Source organism: Oncorhynchus keta, chromosome 22 (assembly GCF_023373465.1).
Source record: "Oncorhynchus keta strain PuntledgeMale-10-30-2019 chromosome 22, Oket_V2, whole genome shotgun sequence".
Lineage (NCBI taxonomy): Eukaryota > Metazoa > Chordata > Actinopteri > Salmoniformes > Salmonidae > Oncorhynchus > Oncorhynchus keta.
In genome coordinates, this window is record NC_068442.1 from 40,712,762 (window position 1) to 40,737,720 (window position 24,959).

Sequence of the window (24,959 nt, forward strand, 5' to 3'; positions counted from 1 at the left end):
TGCCCTGTTCAGCATGTTAAAAGTTAAACTTGTAGCTAATTACTGAGTGGGTATTACTGAAGGTTCTGAGTATTCCCCTACCAAAATAATTCCTATCAAAGTAAATGAACCATGGGAACAGTCAACAGTGATTCAAATCTACTACTGTAATAAATATGTTTCACATTCTCAAACATGATGGGATATAAAAACCAAGGGTATAGGGGGAATTCAACCTAATTACAAATTCACCTCACCATATTAATACCCAGAAAGACAGCAAATCATCATTCACTGACTCCAGGACCATGCTAGGTATCCATGAGATGTTAGCTCCGGCCCTCATAACTCAATGCAAATGGGTCCGTATAGATCAGAAACCTTTGGTGGCAACAGGAAATATTACTGCTGTCCTGTGCTGGACAAAAGTATACCAAAATGCTTAGGTTGTTATATGTTAATGGAATGTTATAATATGTTAATTATTATGTAGCAAAGTACGTCAATAGTTAAATGTAAATCCACAGAAAAGACATTCAGTGGCACATTAAGAAGATCTTGAATTAATTGAAGACCTTTTGGCACACACATCTAGGTCAAAATGTGGCACAACCTCTTCCCAAGCCTCTCAAACTAGTTGCATTAACCATTGCTTAACTGTTGGCTCACCTTTCCACCTACGCATCTTATATAGCCTGTGCGGGGTTAGGATTTGATTGGATTGCAGCCATCCCTTTGTTTTGTTATCTAGATAACAATGACGATCAAACTTTATAAGATTGACCTTAATGGGGATTAATCTACTGATTCTTAGATATTCGAGATGGGATCAGTTTAATTGGGATTCATTTAATCTCAGTTCATAAATTCAATTTGAAAGCACATTTTAAAAAATAATCAAGGATGCGAATGCAAACGTTTCTGAATGTATAATTTAATTGTGCAATGCTGAAAAAAAAATTGGCCTACAGGCGGCCATATTAGTCAGCTAATAAAGGACTAGTAAAAGCACAGTGCACTACTTTGTTATTTAATAATTTAAAAATATATATTTTTTATTATTCTATTTTTCAGGGGGTGCTGCAGCATCCTCAGCACCCCTACTTCCCACAGCTATGCCCTCAGTAGCCTATAACGTGTCCAAGAAAGTTAAAGGTCCTGCGAAAAGCAAGGTTGTTGCAGATTGCCTGTTACACCTAGAAGAGGATGGACCTTATGTTCTTAGCTTTGTTCCTCTCTAGGTTTTTCTCTAGGCCTCTAGGGAGTTTTTCCTGGCCACTGTGCTTCTGCTTCCACTTCTGCTTGCTCTTTGAGTTCTGCTGATGTCAAAAGAGCTTTATAAATGTGATGATTGATTGAGATGACAAGACATCAACAATGAAGAAGTACATAATCATGGCAGACGCCTAACAAGAGAGACTTGTTAGATTTTATTACACACTTTTAAGCCTCTTAGTCCCGCTAATTCTCCCTGACTGTGGGCTGTGGCTGGCAGGTGTTTACTCTACACAGCAATGATGGCTTAATCCCCATGTAGGCTATGTGGTTCCTCAGAATCGCACCACTCCAGAAGAATTTGACGGTCTTCCCAGTGAAGGAATTGGAACTATGGAGGAGCTACTACTGCCCACTGAACGCGAGGAGACGCGCTCCAACAATAGCTCATATTCTCCAAGAGGAGAAACCATGTACCAACGTGTCAATAGATTTCTCCATGGGGCTTTTGTTGATGACTTGAAACAGTGGTTAAGGGGCTACGTGAAGCGCAACGGCTTGCTGACGCTCTCGGTTTTTGCCGTGGTGACGGGCTGTGTCCTGGGGGCTGTGTTAAGAGGGAGCCATCTCTCTACCCAGGTAAGTTGCTCGTTATCACAGTCAGATGCATGTGCAAATTCTGTTTGATTATTTGATGTGCCAGCCTTCCAGGTCCATATGTCTCTTGGTTTGAAAGTCTCTTAGCAGTGCATACATACACTGAGTGTACAAAATATTAAGAACACCTTCCTAATATTGAGTTGCCCTCCCCTCAGAACAGCCTGAATTTGTCGGGGTATGGACTCTACAAGGTGTCAAAAGCGTTCTACAGGGATGCTGGTGCATGTTGAACCCAATGCTTCCAACTGTTGTGTCAGGTTGACTGGATGTCCTTTGGATGGTGGACGATTCTTGATACACACAGGAAACTTGAGTGTGAAAAACCCATCAGCGTTGCAGTTCTTGACACAAACCGGTGTACCGAGCACCTACTACCATATCCTGTTCAAAGGCACTTAAGTCTACACATACACAATCCATGTCTCAATTGTCTCAAGGCTTAAAAATGCTTCTTTAACCTGTCTCCTCCCCTTCATCTTCACTGATTTAAAATGGATTTAACAAGTGACCTCAATAAGGGATCATAGCTTTCACCTGGATTCACCTGGTCAGTCTATGTCATAGAAAGAGTAGGTGTTCTTAATGTTTTATACATTGGGCACTTTTCTGTTTGACCACCTCGCCCTCTTTTCGTGACGGTGTTCCACTTAAACGCCTACAGAGCTCCTGTTTGCATTGCCTTGATGCACTGGAGCATTTAGTTGTTGGGTTGTAGAAAACCAAAGGATATCATCAGCAGCCAGACCTAATGAACCATTGAGAGAAGCTTCAAGTGCACAACACTATCAGCAAAGGATGGGAATGGAACCCTGTAAAGTGTTGTGTGTTACAGTTGTTATAGGAACAGCGAGCCAGTGCACAGCTATAAGAGCAGCCTGCATTCATCCTCTTGATTGAAAAAAGTGGTTGTTGGGAAGGAGATAATGACCTCTAGTAAGCAAAATGTTTCTGAGAGGAAAGCACTCCGTTGACGCACATGTAGCAGTCTCAATGCATTTTGTGGAGGAAGAAATTGTCATCTAGACCATAGATGATGAATCGATGAATGGCTTCAGAAAAGGAATTGCAGCATATTCTTGGAAAGCAACAGGAGATACCTAGATGGTTATAGGCCATCTTTTGGGACTCATAAGTTTAGGAAGGAAATGTATCATCTGCCCACATTATCACCCCCTTCCAGTTCACTTGTACGTGAAAGATGAAAGAAAACCGATGTTCAGAACAGGTCAATCCAAGCTCAGTCGTGTCAGGAGAGGAGAGGGGATTATTTGATCTCAGACTGAGAATTGGCTTGCCAAAGCAAACATGGCCTTAAGTGTGCTCGATAATCACAGGTGACGTGTGACCCATGGCTGATGTTTAAAAGTGAGCAAAGGTTTAACTGGAGGGAATTACTGTGCGTGTTACAACTAAGAACTGTGTCACTCATCAGGGTTGTGGTCAATTCCATTCCAATTCTCTTCAATGTATACTTTCTGAATTTAAATTAAATTGACCCCAACCCTGTCACCTACAGCAAGTCATCTATGGCTCTGAGACCTACAGTATCAACGCCATCCAAACATTTGAAACCACATCGATTTTATATTTGATCAATGACTAATGTAAATTATAAAGATTCTATTCCTATGAACCTGATCGAATCAACCAAGATTATTCCACTTTTTTTGTACTAATTTGAAAACCAAGAACAACCTTTTCACAAGGGGTGAATCTGAAAAGCAAAAGGCATTTGAGATTCACCCAAGTGTGTGCTGATGGAAACTTTTTCCTATTGGAATGGAATACTTGAAACAAAAATATCTGTCCAACCTTTGAAAAGGGTCTCCTGTGGAAAGAGTTTGAAGTCAGGAACACTGCTTGGGTTTCTTAAGTTTTGTAATATGTTTGAAGATGCATCCTTTTCCTCAAATTAAGTCACCAGCTGCCACTGCTTTGGAGGGGTTCATGTCTAATTATAATGTATAATAATTGTTTTTATGTAACTTATGTTTCTTCTGATTTCCCCTCCAGGCTAAGATATATTTCTCGTTCCCTGGAGAGCTTCTCATGAGAATGCTCAAAATGCTTATCCTCCCCCTCATCACATCCAGGTAAACATCTGTGATGTCAGCCTCTGTCCCATAATATGGTTTTATATTTCATCAGCAACAGCGGAATACAAATATTTGATGTTCACTCAACACAAAAGATATTCAGCCTCAAAAATGACTTTTAAAATGCTTTTGAGAAAATTGCATAACTGGACAAGGGATTTTGACTAATTTTGCTGCTGTTATCACACTACACCCAATGAAAGTAGCTTACCCCCTACAGAATGTTAATTTTGCTGCTGTTATCACACTACACCCAATGAAAGTAGCTTACCCCCTACAGAATGGTAATTTTGCTGCTGTTATCACACTACACCCAATGAAAGTAGCTTACCCCCTACAGAATGGTAATTTTTGGAAACCAAATGTCAATAGATTCCATATTGTCTACATAACATGACTGGTTCCAGTTATATCACACCTGTCCAATGGTATAAGAAGTAGTAGTACTTACAACAAACATTTGAAACGGGGTCCCCACTTCATTCGAAATTTGAATTAGATCTCGCTTAGGTCCACACTCCTAGTCATTCTCCATAGCTTCATTTAACAGGTCAGTAGATTGGAACCATATTTGAGTACAAATTTAGGCACCAGAGCAATTATTGGGACATTTTTTATTGTATATTTCCATTATTTGATGCTCTCTCTCTTTTCCCTTTTACAGTTTAATGTCAGGCCTGTCATCCATGGAGCCCAAATCCTGTTGTCGTGTGGGTGTTCTCACTGTGACCTACTACCTGTGGACCACCTTCATTGCGGTGGTGGTGGGTATCCTGCTGGTGATCATCATCAAGCCTGGGGTGGGCACTGAGATGGACAGCATCAGGCTAGGAGGAGGGCCCGTCATGACTTCTGCTGATGCCTTGCTAGATCTCATCAGGTGAGTGACCAATGAAGATAAACCTGAAGCTCGACAAGCAATATCTACAAACAATCAACACTGTCTAAGGCAGGGGTAGGCAACTAGATTCAGCCGTGGGTTGATTTTTGTCAGAGAGGATGGTCAGGGGACCGGAACATATTTATAATAATTTGCACACTACAAATTGACCACAACTAAGCCCAAAAATGTATTTTATTCTAAAATAACAATAATTTCATAGCTTGATTACATTGAGACACGATCACATACACTCCATGGTCAAAAACATGTGGACACCCCTTCAAATTTGTGAATTCGGCCATTCCAGCCACACCCGTTGCTGACAGGTGTATATTTATGCCCTGCTAGAGCTGCCCCGGTCAACTGTTATAAGTGCTGTTATTGTGAAGGACAAACATTTAGGAGCAACGATGGCCCAGCCGCGAAGTGGTAGGTCATATAAGCTCAAAGCGTATAGTGTGTAAAAATGTACTGTCCTCAGTTGCAATACTTACTACCGAGTTCCAAACTGCCTCTGGAAGCAACGTCAGCACAAGAACTGTTGGTCGGGAGCTTCATGAAATGGGTTTCCATGGCCGAGCAGCCGCATGCACACAAGCCTAAGATCACCTAGCGCAATGCCAACGGTCAGCTAGAGGGGTGTAAAGCTCGCCCCCATTAGACTCTGGAGCAGTGGAAACACGTTCTCCGGAGTGATGAATCATGCTTCACCATCTGGCAGTCCGACGGCCTAGTCTAGGTTTGGTGGATGCTAGGAGAACGCTATTTGCCCCAATGCATAGCGACAACTATAAAGTTCGGTGGGGGAGGAATAATGGTCTGGGGCTGTTTTTCATGGGTCGGGTTAGGCCCCTGAGTTCCAGTGAAGGGAAATCTTAATGCTACATTATACAATGACATTCTAGATGATTCTGTGATTCTAACTTTGTGGCAACAGTCTGGGGAAGGCCCTTTCCTGTTTCAGCATGCAATGCCCCAGTGCAGAAAGTGAGGTCCATAAAAAAAATGGTTTGTCAAGATCGGTGTGGAAGACCTTGACTGGCCTGCATGGAGCCCTGACCTCAACCCCATCGAAAACCTTTGGGATGAATTGGAACGCTGACTGTGAGCCAGGCCTAATCACCCAACATCACTGCCCAACCTCACTAATGCTCTTGTGGCTGAATAGAAGCAAGTCCCTGCAGCATTGTTCCACCATCTGGTGGTAAGCCTTCCCAGAAGAGTGGAGGCTGTTATAGCGGCAAAGGGGTGGCCAACTCCATATTAATGCCCATCATTTAGGAATGAGATGTTCGACAAGTAGGTGTCCACATACTTTTGTACATACTCATGTAGTGTGTGTCTCTTTCCTAAATTACTTTTTTTTTGCTGAATTACTGGTGATTTTAGACTCTTCTTTTTTTAAATGGGGTTTACTTGGAGGGGGGCAATATCTACAGCAATCAATATACGTCTAGGGCCTAGGTGCTGGGACAAGCAATATTACAAAATACCTATATTTTATGGACAACCAATATCTACAACAATACTTTCAGTCTAGGGACAAACAATATGGTCATTTTCATGTTAAAGGAAACATAAGCACCAACATGTGAAGATCATAGGAGCATGTCAATTTGGGTGTCAAATGAAAGCTAAGAGTATATATATATATTTTTTATGATGGTAAAAGGGTCTTAGAAAACATCCTAACAGAAAACGTCTCAAGGTATTAGAAATACATCAAAAGTAAAGACCCCTGCCAACTAATATCAACATTTATATTAAGTTTAGGATAATTTTTTGCCTTGTGCCTTGAAATTCTGTTACCAAAAACCCACATATCTTGAAGATGTTTTCTAATTTCTCTCCCTCATGAGGAGGATAATGAAAGTTCACAGAAGTAACAGGTCATGGTAGACATATTAACTAGTTGTGTTTTTTATCAATTTTATTTATGAATTATTACATTTAAAAAATATATATATATTTGACCTTTATTTAACTAGGCAAGTCATTTAAGAAAAAATTCTTATTTTCAATGATGGCCTAGGAACAGTGATTCAAAATCGAAATTCTGTTACCAAATCGGTAATGGAATTTCAGAAAAATATGAATTGCTGCAATTTAATTAGCTACAATCATGGTAGTTACAAACCCCAGTTGGGTCACCTGCTATTGTCTTCCCTTCCACTGGCATACTGTTATGTTCAGCTGATGTTCAACTGTTTTCTCTCTCTTTCTGTCACCCCTCCTCTCTCTCGCTCCAATTAATGTCACCTCTCCCGGCACTTACTGACCGGACCAAATCCGAACCAGTCATAGACGTCTATGTTTCACAAATTCGGACATCCCAGTACAGTACATTACAGTAGAGCACACTACTGTACACTAAAGAAAAGTGTAGTACAGTAGTGTAGAATAGAGTGGAGTAGAGTTGAGTACACTATAATGTACTATACTCTACTCTTCTTTACTATACTGAACTCTACTATACTTTACTTGTATATACTCTACTGTACTGAACTCTACTGTACTGAACTCTACTATACTCTACTTGTATATACTCTACTGTACTGAACTCTACTCTACTTGTATATACTCTACTGTACTGAACTCTACTATACTCTACTTGTATATACTCTACTGTACTGAGAACTCTACTGTACTGAACTATACTCTACTTGTATATACTCTACTGAACTCTACTGTACTGAACTCTACTCTACTTGTATATACTCTACTGTACTGAACTCTACTGTACTGAACTCTACTCTACTTGTATATACTCTACTGTACTGAACTCTACTATACTCTACTTGTATATACTCTACTGTACTGAACTCTACTATACTCCACTTGTATATACTCTACTGTACTGAACTCTACTGTACTGAACTCTACTATACTCTACTTGTATATACTCTACTGTACTGAACTCTACTGTACTGAACTATACTCTACTTGTATATACTCTACTGAACTGAACTCTACTGTAATGTACTGAACTATGTTCTATGTTGTACTGTACTGTACTGAACTCTACTGTACTGAACTATACTCTACTTGTATATACTGTACTGTACTGTACTGAACTATGTTCTATGTTGTACTGTACTGTACTGAACTCTACTGTACTGAACTATACTCTACTTGTATATACTGTACTGTACTGTACTGTACTGTACTGAACTATGTTCTATGTTGTACTGTACTGAACTCTACTGTAATGTACTGAACTATGTTCTATGTTGTACTGTACTGTACTGAACTCTACTGTACTGAACTATACTCTACTTGTATATACTGTACTGTACTGTACTGAACTATGTTCTATGTTGTACTGTACTGTACTGAACTCTACTGTACTGAACTATACTCTACTTGTATATACTGTACTGTACTGTACTGTACTGTACTGAACTATGTTCTATGTTGTACTGTACTGAACTCTACTGTAATGTACTGAACTATGTTCTATGTTGTACTGTACTGTACTGAACTCTACTGTACTGAACTATACTCTACTTGTATATACTCTACTGTACTGTACTGTACTGAACTATGTTCTATGTTGTACTGTACTGTACTGTACTGAACTCTACTGTAATGTACTGAACTATGTTCTATGTTGTACTGTACTGTACTGTCCAAACTTGTAAAACCTAGACGTCTATGATTGGTTCAGATCCGGGCCAACCAAATTTGGTCTTGTTTGGTGGCAGAGCTTATTAAAATAATAGCCAGGGTATAGAATAAATTAAAAATATGCAATATCCTCATCTTTATGTACCTATTTAGAATACATCACCTTGAAGAGAATGGCATTCATAGTTCATTATTATGCATTTCTGTGTAGTACAGATCAGGGACCCATGATGAAATTCCTTTGACACAATTCTGTTACCGGTTATAAATCCACCTAATTTACTCTAGTTCAATAACCAAAATATTGTTTTTCATAGTCAATGTGCCATGTCATAGCTGACACCTCATTCTTAATTCAGAGCAGATATTTACATTTTTGGAAAATGTGATCACATAAAAAACACAGGGAGATTTTACTGTTTCCAAACTTCGCATCTGCACAGTTCTTCCAGTAAATGTGTTTTTGTAAACATTTCTTTGTAAATTGTAAAAAGTAGTCCTTGTGCATAGAGTTGTATGGTTTGTTCAACTTTGAAATCAATGGTTTTTATGATGCATATATTTTAAGTGAAAAATATTAGTGTCAGCACAATTCCGTTAGCGTGGAATTGCCCATATACAATACTTACAATGTAGGGACCAACACAGCGGCCTTGTGGTTAGTGTCTCCGCTCTGAGATTGGAAGGTTAGGAGTTTTATCACTGGCTGAGTCAGGACTCTAAAAATGGGACCCGATGCGTCTCTGTTTGGCACTCAGCATTAAGGAGATTGATTGGGGGTAAGGTCCTGCGATCGACTAGTGTCCTGTCCAGGGGGTCTACTTGAACATCAAGCTGCCTCACGGTACAATTATAGACTCCTGGCACTAGATTTAGGGACTCTCAGTCCTGTAGCATGACACTTCAGTGCTGATGACAAATCAGGCTGAGAAGTCATCCAGCACCCACAATATCAAGTGTCCACTCCCTTCATAGGACTTCTTTCTGTGCAAATCAAACACACGTTTGCTAACTGGGAATCCACTGTCTACAGTTGATTAAATACTGGACTCAGTCTAGTTACAACCTTCACCTGTCTCACAGAAACTAGCATTCTCACACAAACTAGTATCTGTAGTTTCAAAACAGCCTATATATCCAGTCTAACAACGATCAATTACCAGAATCTCACATCAAACTCCTATCTAATATCAGTCCCAATCACATTGGGCGTTGTATGTTTTTAAATGGCAAAAAATAGGGAGCTGCATATTGGCTTTTAATGTAATACAAGACATGCTAACGTGTCAAGCCTATGTCTTAATAAAGTCATCTCTAATATTTGGGTGTTAATCCATATGTTTTTCTCCCCTCAAATGAAGAGCATAAATAGACATTCCAGTCAAAATGACTACTTCTGGGAATAATTAAATTGATAAAACATACAAATAAATAAATATGTGAATTGTTAGATACTACTTCACTGTTGGAGCAAGGAACACAAGCGTTTCGCTACACCAGCAATAACATCTGCTAAATAATATGGGTTTGTGACCAATTTGATTTGATATGATGAAAACTTGTCCTCTAGCAAATGTTGCAACTTGACTTTGCAAAAAGAAAAAACACTTGCCACTCGATATCGACTTGAATTTTGTCATCTCACACACTATATTATCCTATATGTCCTTTGTCGTGTCTTTGGCATCATTAAACTGAAGACTTATTTTTATCAAATAAATTCTCTGTAATTATTTTTACGTGATTAAACTAACTTAATCATGTAAGTGTAATTAACTAGGAAGTTGGGGCACCAAGGAAAATATTCAGATTACAAAAATATTCCTAATACAACTTTTCAGATATTTTAACATCTGATCAATTAGTCTTCTAATGAATGAATTATTCTTTACCTCACATTAGTCTCATTCCAAACGTCCTAAATTGCTGGTTATCTGCACGAACCCAGTCTTCACTATGAATCCTCCATACATCAATTGTCTCAATAACTTATTTATTAACTAACTAAATCACAGAAATGCACACACAAACAGAGTAAATATGGTTACAAGGAAATTATATGAGATGTGCCCTAGTGGGCTAAACCGGTATGGCGGCTTGGTAGACAAAGGGACTGAGAAGGGCGCGAAAGATAAAAGACACTACAAAGTTGATGATTATAACAATTGAAATGCTAATCCTTTGCACATGAGCGCTCACTCGTTCGGGAATAATTGCAATCAATATATATATTTAAGCTCAGTGTATATCGTCTTGATCTGTTTGTTTCTGTTGGAGAGTTTGTCCACCCTCTCTCTCTCTGCCGTGGTTATAATGGATAGTTCTGAGTAACATTCAGCAATGTTGTTATAGATAGATGTTTCGGCGGTTGTCGGCCTTCGCATTCACGAGTACACAATTTCTAGCTGCAGACTAGTAATTAGTATCTAAGAGTAGTTCTTATTCTGTCGGATCGATAGTTTCAGAGTTTAACCACGTGGTATGGTTAAAAGATTCAACAATCAACTCAAACCTTAACTCCCTCTGTGATGAGGTACTGGTCTGAAACCTTAGCCCTCTCATGGTTATCGAGGTAAATTGGTCTTGAAGATAAATCCCCAAGGTGGGGGTTATATTCGGAAGAGCAGAAAAAGGCTGTCCCATGACGCCAGATCAATGTCTGTGCTCATGGGGCGGGCCAATGACTTACTTAACTTTAAAGGGAATTGGGTTCCCTTGCATTAAACAGTTTAAAATCAAATTACATAATTTCACAAATAGTTTCATCATTACTCATTCATTTTATACAACAATTAGATGCAAGCCTCATAACTGAGACTCTTGTATAAACAGAGTTATGGTAATGTGGCTGTATTGTCTCTCATGAGTTTCAGAAACATTAAACAAAATGGATCAGTCGTAGCTGGATTCTTCCCCGACTGTGTACACCTTCTCCAAAACATGTACATTATTCAGTTCTCCAGTTCTATGCTGGAGAAGAGGTTCCTTTGTTCTCATGTGAATCCTTCTCTCTCTATATACTGTCTGGCCATGAGGAAGAGAGTCTCCTCCAGGAATTTACGACCTGAGATAACAGCAGCCTGGGTGTAGGCGAGAAAGAGAAGGGGAAGGAGGGCCAAAGAGGGCCACGTCATGACTCCTTTATAACGGAGTGCTGCAGGTTATATGCTTTCTGTTCTGTGTCTTGAACACTCAGAGTCACTTAAATCACCGGTTGCACAGGCCAGACACAAACTATGTAATCTAACGCACACAGCCCCATTGTCCTCCAGTGTTTATTTACTAGCAAACGTGATAACACATCACTCCCAACATACACAAGCAATAACTCTTCACAGAAATGTTGCAGCACCCTACACCTAAACTGTATGGGAAGAAAACGAGACAATTTTTCAGTCTGATGTAAAGGGAAGGACATTTTTAAAATAAAATGTTCTATAAGTAAATGTTAAATAAAAAGGTTGCTGCAGTTTGACAGGGTTTTCATCCTCCCTGGGGCCAGGAGTTTTTCCAGAATTAATTTAAAACCATGTGTCCTGTTTAGAAAATACTGTATCTGTATACCTAGGTGAGTAGGTGGAAGGTAACCTAGTGGTTAAGAGCATTGGGCCAGTAACAGAAAGGTCAATGGTTCACATCCCTGAGCTGACTAGGTGAAAATCTGTCAGTGTGCCCTTGAGCAAGGCACTTAACCCTAATTGCTCCTTTAATTTGCTGTAAATGTTAATCTGGTCCCACTCCCATAAAAATACCTTTTTACAACTACTAATTAATCACTGTCAGACCCTAGGGTCCTAATTTATACCTGGTTAGGTTACCAGATTAGGAAAATCTCCAGGCCCCAGGGGAAACAATTTGCCCCACCACGCTGGGACCTGTGGGGCAACCTCTGCATCAGGGCATCATCAGTCCCAAAAATGGTTGCATTCAGTTTCAAAGACTGTGGTAGTGGGGGGAAAAGGGATGCAGTTTGTAAAACATGTGGGTTCAAAATCACTGATGTATTGCAACTGCATTGAAATTGGCATAAAACACAGTGACTTGAGGACTCTAAACCCCAAATTAGTGACTTGACCTGAGCCGTGGAACTTGGAATTTTACTTGAGACTTGCCCATTATTACTTGGGAATTGACTCGAGACTCAAAGATTAAGACTTGAGACTTGCTTAAGACGTCCAAATTGTGACTTGGTCCCATCTCTGGTACTAGATACAGGCCTAACATGCATGCTACTACCGATTGTTGTCAATGCTTGCGTAGTCCTGTGCAGTAGCAATGACTGTCTCACAATCCAGTTAAATCACAGGGGTGATTAGGGTATTTTTAGTCATCCATAAGGGATGATTTACAGATTAACTCAATCATGAACGGTGGGGATACAATGATCTCGGTGGAGGATCTCTTCGCCAGCACACGTCAGGAGGGAGTCTGGCTCATGTCTGTCTGATCGTACCTCCCTCTTTTAAGGGCCCTCATGGGAGTGGTCTGCCCACTTTATCTAATTATTAAGTTAAGGAAAGACCGGAAGAGAGGAGAGCCCGAGTTAAACTGATCAAATTAATTTCCATTTTTATTTAACTAGGCAAGTCAGTTAAGAACAAATTCTTATTTACAGTGATGGCCTGTAGGGGGCCTATAACATACTGTGGGGGGCCTATAACATACTGTAGGGGGCCTTATAACATAGGGGGGGAAATGGCCTCTATTGTGTTCACAACTGAGACACTTCACAAGTTCTTACTTTCTTTGCAAATACATCAAATTACTTGTTTGGCCCATGCAAATACTTTAAACACATCAAATATTTTATGCAGACATATCTCAAAATGTGTATTCATCACTGAATATATACATTCTGTCGAATACACCAGATCAATTCTCAGAGTGCAGGGGACCACTTTCCTTTGTATGGTTCACAACTTCCTGTAACAATTCAAAAGGAAGCTATTTGTGATAATCATACTCATCAAGTTGGAATAATTATAACGTATTATGACTCTCTCTAGTGCTGTATTGATTACACCTTACTGACACTGATCATTAATGATGAACGACCATGTGTTTCACCCTTAATGCATACACCAACATATCAACATGCTAAATTATAACATTATCTTTTTACAGGAATATGGTTCCTTCCAATCTTATTGAGGCAACATTTCAGCAGGTGAGTAACACTAGACCAATGATACATTACCATTGTTCCTAATAAGTCAGATGTTCCATTGGTTGTGATTAACAAATCCCTACAGCTGATGGGTATTGTAGTTTATATTGCCTTACTCATCTGCAATGTTCTTATTGTTCCAGTACAAAACAGATCTGGTTCCTATCCTGAAAGTCTCCAGGGTCACAGTGCAGCCCAACTTTGTGTACGCCATACCTGATGAAAGTGACCCCAGTGGTCAGACGGTGTCCCTGGAGCTCACTCCACCCCCTGAGATCCACTACAAGACCAGACCTGGCAACAGCCAACAGATGAATGTGCTAGGGATCGTCATCTTCTCTGCCACTATGGGTAAGACCAGCAGTGGTGTAAAGTACTTAAGTAAAAATACTTTAAAATACTACTTTACTGTACTATTTATATTTTTGACAACTTTTACTTTTACTTCACCACATTCCTAAAGAAAATTATGTACCTTTTACTCCATACATTTTCCCTGACACTCAAAGGTACTCGTTACATTTTGAATGATTTGCAGGACAGGAAAATGGTACAATATGCTCACTTATCAAGAGAACATCCCTGGTCAACCCTACTGCCTCTGATCTTCTGGACTCACTAAACATATGATTTGTTGCAGGGTGCCCCTGGCTATCCGTAAATGGTTTGCTTAATATAAGGAATCTGAAGCGATTTGCTGTGCCTTCAGAAAGTATTCATTCCCCTTGATTTATTCCACGTTGTTTTGTTAAAGCCTGAGTTCAAAATGAATTAAATAGTTTTTTTTCTCTCACCCATCTACACCCATCTGCACACAATACCCCATAATGACAAAGTGAAAACATGTTATTACATTTTTTTTTGTTGCAAATTTATTGAAAATTAAATACAGAAATATCTTATTTACATCAGTATTCACACCCTTGAGTCTGCATGTTAGAATCACCTTTGGCAGTGATTACAGCTGTGTGTCTTTCTGGGTAAGTCTCTAAGAGCTTTACACACCTGAATTGTATAATATCTGCCCATTATTCTTTTAAAATATTCTTCAAGCTCTGTCAAGTTGGTTGTTAATCATAGCTAGTAAGCCATTTTCAAGTCTTGCCATAGATTTTCAAGACAATTTAAGTCAAAACTGTAACTAGGCCACTCAGGAACATTCAATGTAATCTTGGTAACCAACTCCAGTGTATATGTGGCCTTGTGTTTTAGGTTATTGTCCTGCTGAAAGGCGAATTTTTCTCCCAGTGTATGTTAGAATGCAGACTGAAACAGGTTTTTCTCTAGGATTTTGCCTGTGCTTAGCTCTATTTCATTTATTTTTATCCTAAAAAACTCCCTTGTCCTTACTCATGACAATAATAACCATAACATGAAGCAGCTACCACCATGCTTGAAAATATGAGGAGTGGTACTCAGGGATGTGTTGGATATGCTCCAAACATACCACTTAGTATTGTAGACATAAAGTACATTTCTTTGCCACATTTTTTTGCAGTTAAGTATATTTTAGCAATTACATTTTGTTTTGATAGTTAAGTATATCAAAACTTTTAGACTTTTACTCAAGTAGTATTTTACTGGGTGACTTTCACTTTTACTTGAGTCATTTTCTATTAAGGTATGTTTACTTTCACTCAAGTATGACAATTGGATACTTTTTCCACAACTGACTGTATTCTGAAGGCCAGGCTTTTCTGTTTCCTTCTTTTGTCTGTTTATATTAAGTCTGTTTACGTTATACATCTGCAGCTGTCTATCCCTCTAGTATCAATATTATATGTATCCATCTCGACTAGACTGAGAAGATAGAGCCAGATATATATATTTTTCATTTTGTTCCTTCAGGGCTGTTACTGGGGAAAATGGGCGAAAGAGGAGCACCACTAGTCAACGTGTGTCAGTGCGTCAACGAATGTGTCATGAAAATCACCAACACTGCTGTTTGGTAAGCGGGGTACCAGCTTTATAAGTACCAGCATCTGTGTCCGTTACCATATTTATCATTAGTTTAAATGATAAAGGTTCTAATTTACTGGCTCAGTGGGTTAGAGGATGGTACCGGCAACACCAGGTTTGTGGGTGTGATTCCCACACTGTATACTGAATACTGTACACTGTATACTGAATGCGTGTCACTATAAACTGTCACTTTGGATACAAGCATCTGCTAAATTACCCAAGAAATATCATAAGTCTGTTGCATTTGATGGCAACCTAGCCTTTTGGCTTTCTGCTATGAACAGCATAACCCATGAACATTCAAACTAGTGGGATCTAAAGAAACAGTCTGCTACCCAGATGTGTGTTCCGTGTTACTTTCTGAGGCTACGGCCTGTACACGGGCATGTGGTGAGAACGTGGTCATCGACTTGTGGTCAAGATGTGGTGGAGACGTTAGGCAATCATCTTGACTCGCTCCACCCAGCAGTGAACTGCACATGCCGAGGATTAGTCGACCAGGAGTAGCACACTCTGTGCTCAGGGTCAACAGTGACTAATCCCAGGGAACTTTGGCACCACCCATGCAGCTCAGGTTTACCTCAAACGGCCTGGCCAAATTGTTCAAACGGCCTTACCATAGAAGTTCAATTGCTAATAGGATTTACCTCAAAGCCTTGAATGACTCTTGGCCTTGAATCAACTCAGGTGGCACAACACAGCAATTTTCTTCTTATGATTTTTTATGAATAAAGTAGTTGTCTAGTTTTCACAATACATAATGTAATAGAAAATAACAATTTATTTAGTTTTATTCTATTCCACTGGGTGGAAACTGCTCATTAGGAAAAACACATTGACATTTCACCTAGTACAGACAGTCTTTGAAGGTGTGTATTTTACAAACGTGAAACACAGTTGTATATATACAGTAGGTCATTCGTTCTTCCTTTTTCTTTCAGGTATTTTCCATTTGGGATCATATTCCTCGTAGCTGGAAAAATCCTGGACATGCAGGACCCATCTAATCTTGGGAAGAAGCTGGGCTGGTACACCATCACTGTTCTGGCCGGGCTGTTTGTTCACGGCCTCATCCTCCTCCCCTTCTTCTACCTTGTCCTGACTCAGAAAAACCCCTTCACTTATATCAGAGGCCTGCTACAAGCCTTGGTCATAGCACTGGCCACCTCCTCAAGGTAAGCAGTTGTTTCTCTGAGCCCATTTTTCTCATCGAACAATTATGTTCATTGTCCTGAAGGTCTGCAGTATGCAACCAGGGTTGGGGTCATTTCCTTTCTTAATTCAGTTAGTTCAGCATGAAATGAATTAGCATTCAACTCATGTTGAATTGGAAATTGAGCTTTGCTTTTTATGAGGAATTGAATTTCAGCTCACCCCCTGAATAGAAAAGTAACTGCCCCCCATTCAACAAAGTTCCATAACACCTGATTCATCAGATGTGTTAAGGCATCAGCATGCTTCAGTTTGGCTGGCGCTGAACCAAACCTGTGTGCTCGCATATTCCCTTAAAAGACCTTCACTTGAAAAATAAGAAAAAAGCGACAATAGTACTGTTTGTCCATTTTGAGATGCCGTAGCCAGTATGCATTTCCCCAGAATAGTCCGAATGAATCTAAGATAACTCAAGAAATCTGTAATTTATTTTGGCGTTTTTGCAGAGATCTTAGTTGCGTCGTTTCACATCTAACTATACTGCTTGGTGCAGTATTTTTCAATACAAAAAATGTGCAGGAAAACGAGTCATCTCTGGTTGAATGACAGCTAAGACTTTATTGAAAAATCCTTACTGTTGACCAATCACAGACGAAGGGGCGTAGACTTTGGCTCCAAACTTCGGTGTCCCCCCAGCAAAAATATAATATGCCAGAACAGTCGAAAAAACGCTCATTGAAGTCTAGTGTTGGGCAGGGACAAATGCACTGTGGCCCTCCAGGACCAGATGTGAATAAAACTGTCAGAGGATTGAGCTGAATGCGTGAAAAAGGTTCCTTTATTATTTTTACCTTTATTTAACCAGGCAAGTCAGTTAAGAACACATTTTCAATGACAGCCTGGGAACAGTGGGTTAACTTCCTGTTCAGGGGCAGAACGACAGCTCGGGGGTTTGAACTCACAACCTTCTGGTTACAAGTCCAACGCTCTAACCACTAGGCTACCCTGCTGCCATTGTAATGGTGAGTTTGATTGATAAGCTTCAAACAAAACAAAACCTTTACCGTAGGCAAATTCATCTGTATCATGTTGCAATTGATCCCCAGTATGGTGAGTTTCAAGAGAAGGACAGAAATGTATTAAGATAATAACTTAAATGTCAAAAAGTATGTTTAAAAATTAACTTTAAATAGCTTTAAAGCTCAGTGTTGCAATTGTTGTAAGTAAGGAGTGCAAACAGAAGGATGCGAAAAGGAGGAAAACTGACAATATTCTATCCAGAGGATATCAGTTCATAATGGTAGAAGCTCCTTAGTCAACGATCTCTCTCTCTCTCTCAAGTTCTGCCACTCTACCCATCACTATGAAGTGCTTGCTGGAGAACTGCAATGTGGATCGGCAGATAGCACGCTTTGTGCTGCCTGTGGGGGCCACCATCAACATGGACGGAACGGCTCTTTATGAGGCCGTGGCGGCCATCTTTATTGCCCAGGTCAACGATTATGAGCTGGACTTTGGCCAGCTGGTCACCATTAGGTATGTACAGTGGTGGAGAAAGTACCCAATTTTCGTACTTGAGTAAAAGTAAAGATACCTTAATAGTAAATTACTCACGTAAAAGTGAGTCACCTAGTAAAATACTACTTGAATAAAAGTCTAAAAGTATTTGGTTTTAAATATATTTAAGTATCAAAAGTAAATGTACTTGCTAAAATGTACTTTAGTATCAAAAGTGAAAGTATAAATAATTTTAAGTTCCTTATATTAAGCAAGCCAGATGACACCATCTTCTTGTTTTATTTATATATTTACGCATAGCTTGGGGCACACTCCAACACTCAGACATAATTTACAAACCAAGCATTTGTGTTTAGTGAATCTGCCAGATCAGTTAGTAGGGATGACCAAGATAAGTGTGTGAATTGGACCATTTTCATGTCCTGCTAAGCATTCAAAATGAGTACTTTTGGGTGTAAAAAGAAACGGTATGGTGTAAAAAGTACATTATTTTAGGAACCTAGTGAAGTAAAAGTAAGTTGTTAAAAATATAAATAGTAAAGTACAGATACCAAAAACACTACTTAAGTAGTACTTGAAAGTATTTTTACTTAACTACTTTACACCACTGGGTATGTATTGGGTTTCAAATCATAAAGCTACCATTGCATCTGCAGGGTGACACTTTGAGTCCAAACTCAAAAGCAGTAAGCACCCGGTGTAGTCTGCCATGACAGCCTTGGTCCTGGGTGCTGAGATTATAACTGGTGTGACAAAAAGTAACATTCCTCCTGATATTGCTTTTGATTCACACAACATTAGTACATGTGAATGTGCATTATCGCTGTACTGAGTAAATATAATTATTTTCATGATGAGATTCAATCACTGTGTTTGATTTAATAAAAAATCCTTACAAGCAAGGCTGTCAAAAGGTATTGCTCATATCAGTGTTACCATGGCAGAATAGTATTGTAATGCACCTTCTTAGCTTTGTAATTGATTGTTTTGGTCTCTAACAGTATAACAGCTACAGCTGCCAGCATAGGTGCTGCTGGGATTCCCCAGGCTGGCCTCGTTACCATGGTCATTGTCCTGACATCAGTGGGTCTGCCGCCTGATGACATCACCCTTATTGTGGCCATCGACTGGGTGCTGTAAGTTCACTATGACATAAATTAGTAATATTCAATATCTACAGTAGGCCTACAACATATTAGAACATATGCTACACATGTAGGTAATAGTGACTTAAACGGCTGACAATGATTTAGAATGGTTGTCAAGGGAAACCTTAAATTGTTTACTAACTTCATGGCATAGGAGAGACTGGTTGTTATGGGGAAGTATTTTGGTGCATTCGGAGACAATGTTTGTGGTTGGAGTGGGAGGCTGATCTCTGGAGCTTTTGTATTCCCTGTCTTTTCAGGGACCGATTCCGAACCATGATCAACGTGCTTGGAGACGCCCTGGCAGCAGGAATCATCGGCCACTTATGTCGGAAAGACTTTCCTCGCGGTGGTACTTGCAAGGTAGGCAGCTGTCACTGTCTAGCTGCAACCATATCATATCATCCACCTATAGTCCTGAGTTTCTGTAAAACTGTTTTAATGTGAGGTATAAGAGACCCTGCACAAAAAGAATTACTGAGGTCTTAGATTAATGTAATGTGTGTGCTGGCCAGGGTTCAAGAAAACCAATATTAAAGCAACATGTCATGTGAATATAGACCTCTGAACATCTGAACAGTTTTTGTCACTTATCACAGAGATACTGATCAGTGTGTGTGTGTGTGTGTGTGTGTGTGTGTGTGTGTGTGTGTGTGTGTGTGTGTTCCTTCCCAGTCTCAGCCTTCATACGGCACACAGAACAAACACAACTTGCACGACATGCAGAATGGCATGCCACTGACCGAGTTGCCTTTGCACAAGCAAGACTGTTGTTATGAGGTGATGGAAGACACAGTCAACGAGAGCCCCACTATATACTACAATATCTGTCAAGTTTAACTCCTGGGAACAAGCTAACCTCAAATGCTGGACATTTTTGGAGCGCTTTTCCCCCACCTCTGCCATGAAACAGTATTAAACTGCTGTCATCTACTCCTTTTTTTGTGACTTAACTTTATGTGACTGAACATTTTGTTCCACTTTGATGGTGACACTGCAAGGGTCAAATCAGTGTTTTCCACAAATATTTTTTTAAATATATTTTTTAACAGTGATGAGTTAGGAATTGCCCCATTCTACCACTACCATCTTATGTGGTATTGACTATGGCTATTAACTCGGCTCATCCAACATCAAGTGGATTCCCTGGATGTTTTTATTTGATTTATTATTGTTCTCTACTGAACTGTTCCTCATCATGATCCATGAGTTTATAATTTCATCCATTTTGAACAACTTTATTGGGAGTTGTAGTCTATGTGCGTTGTTGATTTGTTTGACAAGCACAGGAAGTATTGTATGGTCATATTGTACATTCTGGGTCAATTGCAATGAACTCATATTTAACTCAACTAAATCTTCCTTTTAATGTACCTAACATTTAGTGGCAGTTTCAACCATCTCTAAATGCAATAAAGTACAGGGGAAAATGCTGTAAAATTCAAAACACCTCCTCTGATTATCTTTGTATATGAGCCCACTTTATTAATATTCATAGACTTTCAAAAAACAAAATGTAGTGTTGCCTTAAATAAAATATTTAATTTATCATCTACAGAGACACCAACCATTTCGTCTGCCAACACATAAGAAAACTAACATACCATTCCTCCCTTAATCCTAGCAACATATTACTTTAGGAATAACATTGTTTCTTCAGATTAATTTATAGTACATATTTTGATAAACATATTTCTGATGTTGATATTAAGTGATTTCTGGTCTATTTATATTTTGCTATAAAATGCAACATCAACATGGACTTGAGTTCCTTCCCACTGGGCACAAACTGAATTAATCAACATTGTTTCAACATCATTTGTCAACATATTTAGACATGGAATCTCCATGTAAAATACATTTCATTTGAAAAAAGTCAACGTAAACTGTTTTGAGGGTGAAATTTCAATTACAAGATTATGTCATCATGGGAACCAATTTTCAACCTTGTATAGAATTTGTACCTTTGAACAATGTCAGATCGTCATCGTTATATCCACTATCAGAGAGAAAAAACAATAGGCTGGGCAGCACCTCCTACTGGATAGTTGATCTATCTACAGCTATCCATTTGGTCTCCCATCCAGGGTTTTAACTAAAACCAGCCCTGCTTAGCATTGATATTGTTTACTGACTACTACCAATGTGCTATCTTGAGAATTATTTTTGATACCTCTTTATATCTGGTTCTATCGAAGTCATACCGAAGGATTGATTTAGCAGAGCAAATTAAATGTAACCATACTTTATAAGTCGAATATAATCAACGATACTAAACTGAACAAGAAATATCAACGCAAAATGTAAAGTGTAGGTCCCATGTTTCATGAGCTGAAATAAACTATCCCAGAAATTGTCTATATGCACAAGAGTTTATTTACCTCAAATGTGGTGCACAAATGTGTTTAAATGCCTGGTTACACACACATTTGTTTTCATTGAATGTTCATTTCTCTACCATATGTCGTTTTAGAGAATTTGTCAGTATGTCCAATCGGCCTCACAACAGCAGACCACGTGTAACCACACCAGCCCAGGACCTCCACATCCAGCTTCTTCACCTGCAGGATCGCCTGAGACCAGCCACCCGGACAGCTGATGAAACTGTGGGTTTGCGCAACCAAAGAATTTCTGCACAAACAGTCAGAAACCGTCTCAGGGAAGCTGGAGAAGTGTGCTCTTTACGGATGAGTCCCAGTTTCAATTGGACCGGGCAGATGGCAGACAGCATGTATGGCGTCATGTGGACGAGCAGTTTGCTGACGTTGTGAACAGAGTGCCCCATGGTGGCGGTGGGGTTATGGTATGGGCAGGCATAAGCTATGAACAACGAACACAACTATAACCCCATGCTGTGGAGCAACAGGTAGCCTAGTGGTTAGAATGTTGGACTTGTAACCGAAAGGTTGCAAGATTGAATCCCAGAGCTGACAAGGTAAAAATCTGTTCTGCCCCTGAACAAGGTTAGTTAACTCACTGTTATTAGGCTGCCATTGAAAATAAGAATTTGTTCTTAACTGACTAGCCTAGTTAAAAAATACTACATGCCTCAAAAGAATAGTTTGGATTTCTCAAACTCAGATCTTTTCATTTCTGAATGTATATTAAAACTACATTGTATCCATGTGTTTAGCCCCTTGAAAAAGTATTCAAATCAAATCAAATCAAATGTATTTATATAGCCCTTCGTACATCAGCTGATATCTCAAAGTGCTGTACAGAAACCCAGCCTAAAACCCCAAACAGCAAGCAATGCAGGTGTAGAATGAATTGTTTTGCCTTTCCTCCATCTCACTGCTGGCACTACATTGCTCCTGCCCTGGACTGGTGTATCCAGGTCTTAAGTGTGAAATGCACATTTAACACAATATATCCATGGACTTAGTTATGTCTTTTTCAAAACAAATTTTGTACAGTTTTATCGATGGCAATTTTAATGCACAGAGATACCGTGACGAGACCCTGAGGCGCATTGTTGTGCCATTCATCTGCCGCCATCACCTCAAGTTTCAGCATGATAATGCCTGGACCCATGTTGTAAGGATCTGTACACAATCCCTGGAAGCTGAAAATGTCCCAGTTCTTACATGGCCTGCATACTCATCAGACATGTCACAAATGTAAGCATGTTTGGGATGCTCTGGATCACCGTGTACAACAGCGTATTCCAGTTCCTGCCAATATCCAGCAACTTCGCACAGCCATTGAAGAGGAGTGGGACAACATTCTGCGTTCATCCACCTCTGGCCTGCTCGCCTCCCTACCACTGAGGAAGTACAGTTCCCGCTCAGCCCAGTCAAAACTGTTCGCTGCTCTGGCCCCCCAATGGTGGAACAAACTCCCAACACGACGCCAGGACAGCGGAGTCAATCACCACCTTCCGGAGACACCTGAAACCCCACCTCTTTAAGGAATACCTAGGATAGGATAAGTAATCCTTCCCACCCCCCTTTAAGATTTAGATGCACTATTTTAAAGTGACTATTCTACTGGATGTCATAAGGTGAATGCACCAATTTGTAAGTCGCTCTGGATAAGAGCGTCTGCTAAATGACTTAAATGTAAATGTTAAATGTAATTCCACAGGCCACAATTAACAACCTGATCGACTATACTCAAAGGAGATGTGTCGCACTGCATGAGGCAAATGGTGATCACACCAGATATTGACTGGTTTTCTGATCCACACCCCTACCTTTTTAAGGTATCTGGGACCTACAGGTCGATCACCACATTCTTTTGGAGAGATTGGAAACCCAAATTGGTCTACACGGACATGTTTTGGCCTGGTTTAGATCTTATCTGTCAGAAAGATATCAGTTTGTCTCTGTGAATGGTTTGTCCTCTGACAAATCAACTGTAAATTTCGGTGTTCCTCAAGGTTCCGTTTTAGGACCACTATTGTTTTCACTATATATTTTACCTCTTGGGGTAAAATAATGTTAACTTTCACTGCTATGCGGATGACACACAGCTGTACATTTCAATGAAACATGGTGAAGCCCCAAAATTGCCCTCGCTAGAAGCATGTGTTTCAGACATAAGGAAGTGGATGGCTGCAAACTTTCTACTATTAAACTCGGACAAAACAGAGATGCTTGTTCTAGGTCCCAAGAAACAAAGAGATCTTCTGTTGAATCTGACAATTAATCTTAATGGTTGTACAGTCGTCTCAAATAAAACTGTGAAGGACCTCGGCGTTACTCTGGACCCTGAGCTCTCTTTTGAAGAACATATCAAGACCATTTCAAAGACAGCTTTTTTCTATCTACGTAACATTGCAAAAATCAGAAACTTTCTGTCCAAAAATTATGCAGAAAAATTAATCCATGCTTTTGTCACTTCTAGGTTAGACTACTGCAATGCTCTACTTTCCGGCTACCCGGATAAAGCACTAAATAAACTTCAGTTAGTGCTAAATACGGCTGCTAGAATCCTGACTAGAACCAAAAAAATGTATCATATTACTCCAGTGCTAGCCTCTCTACACTGGCTTCCTGTCAAAGCAAGGGCTGATTTCAAGGTTTTACTGCTAACCTACAAAGCATTACATGGGCTTTCTCCTACCTATCTCTCTGATTTGGTCCTGCCGTACATACCTACACGTACGCTACGGTCCTAATTGTCCCTAGAATTTCTAAGCAAACAGCTGGATGCAGGGCTTTCTCCTATAGGGCTCAATTTTTATGGAACGGTCTGCATACCCATGTCAGAGACGCAAACTCGGTCTCAACCTTTAAGTCTTTACTGAAGACTCATCTCTTCAGTGGGTCATATGATTGAGTGTAGTCTGGCCCAGGAGTGGAAAGGTGAACGGAAAGGCTCTGGAGCAACGAACCGCCCTTGCTGTCTCTGCCTGGCCGGTTCCCCTCTTTCCACTGGGATTCTCTGCCTCTAACCCTATTACAGGGGCTGAGTCACTGGCTTACTGGGGCTCTCTCATGCCGTCCCTGGAGGGGGTGAGTCACCTGAGTGGGTTGATTCACTGTTGTGGTCATCCTGTCTGGGTTTGCGCCCCGGCGGAGATCTTTGTGGGCTATACTCAGCCTTGT

At 39.9% G+C, this 24,959-nt stretch overlaps 1 protein-coding gene across 1 annotated transcript; it reads left to right on the forward strand.

Moving 5' to 3' along the window:
• The first annotated feature begins 1,249 nt into the window (after positions 1-1,249).
• LOC118401490 (excitatory amino acid transporter 5-like) lies at positions 1,250-21,765 on the forward strand. The gene is made up of 11 exons (XM_035799042.1): positions 1,250-1,833; positions 3,868-3,947; positions 4,615-4,830; positions 13,585-13,627; positions 13,771-13,978; positions 15,476-15,575; positions 16,531-16,764; positions 18,083-18,277; positions 19,261-19,395; positions 19,668-19,770; positions 20,083-21,765. The coding sequence occupies exons 1-11, from the start codon at positions 1,588-1,590 to the stop codon at positions 20,245-20,247; spliced, it is 1,725 nt and encodes a 574-aa protein (XP_035654935.1). The 5' UTR covers positions 1,250-1,587; the 3' UTR covers positions 20,248-21,765.
• The last annotated feature ends 3,194 nt before the right edge of the window (positions 21,766-24,959 follow it).

Excerpts from the sequence above, each read along its gene's own strand:
- LOC118401490 (XM_035799042.1), top strand. The coding sequence starts at position 1,588 with ATGGAGGAGCTACTACTGCCCACTGAACGCGAGGAGACGCGCTCCAAC. Across the intron at positions 13,628-13,770 it reads TTGAGGCAACATTTCAGCAG|TACAAAACAGATCTGGTTCC; the intron begins GTGAGTAACACT and ends TTATTGTTCCAG. Across the intron at positions 19,396-19,667 it reads GTGGCCATCGACTGGGTGCT|GGACCGATTCCGAACCATGA; the intron begins GTAAGTTCACTA and ends CTGTCTTTTCAG.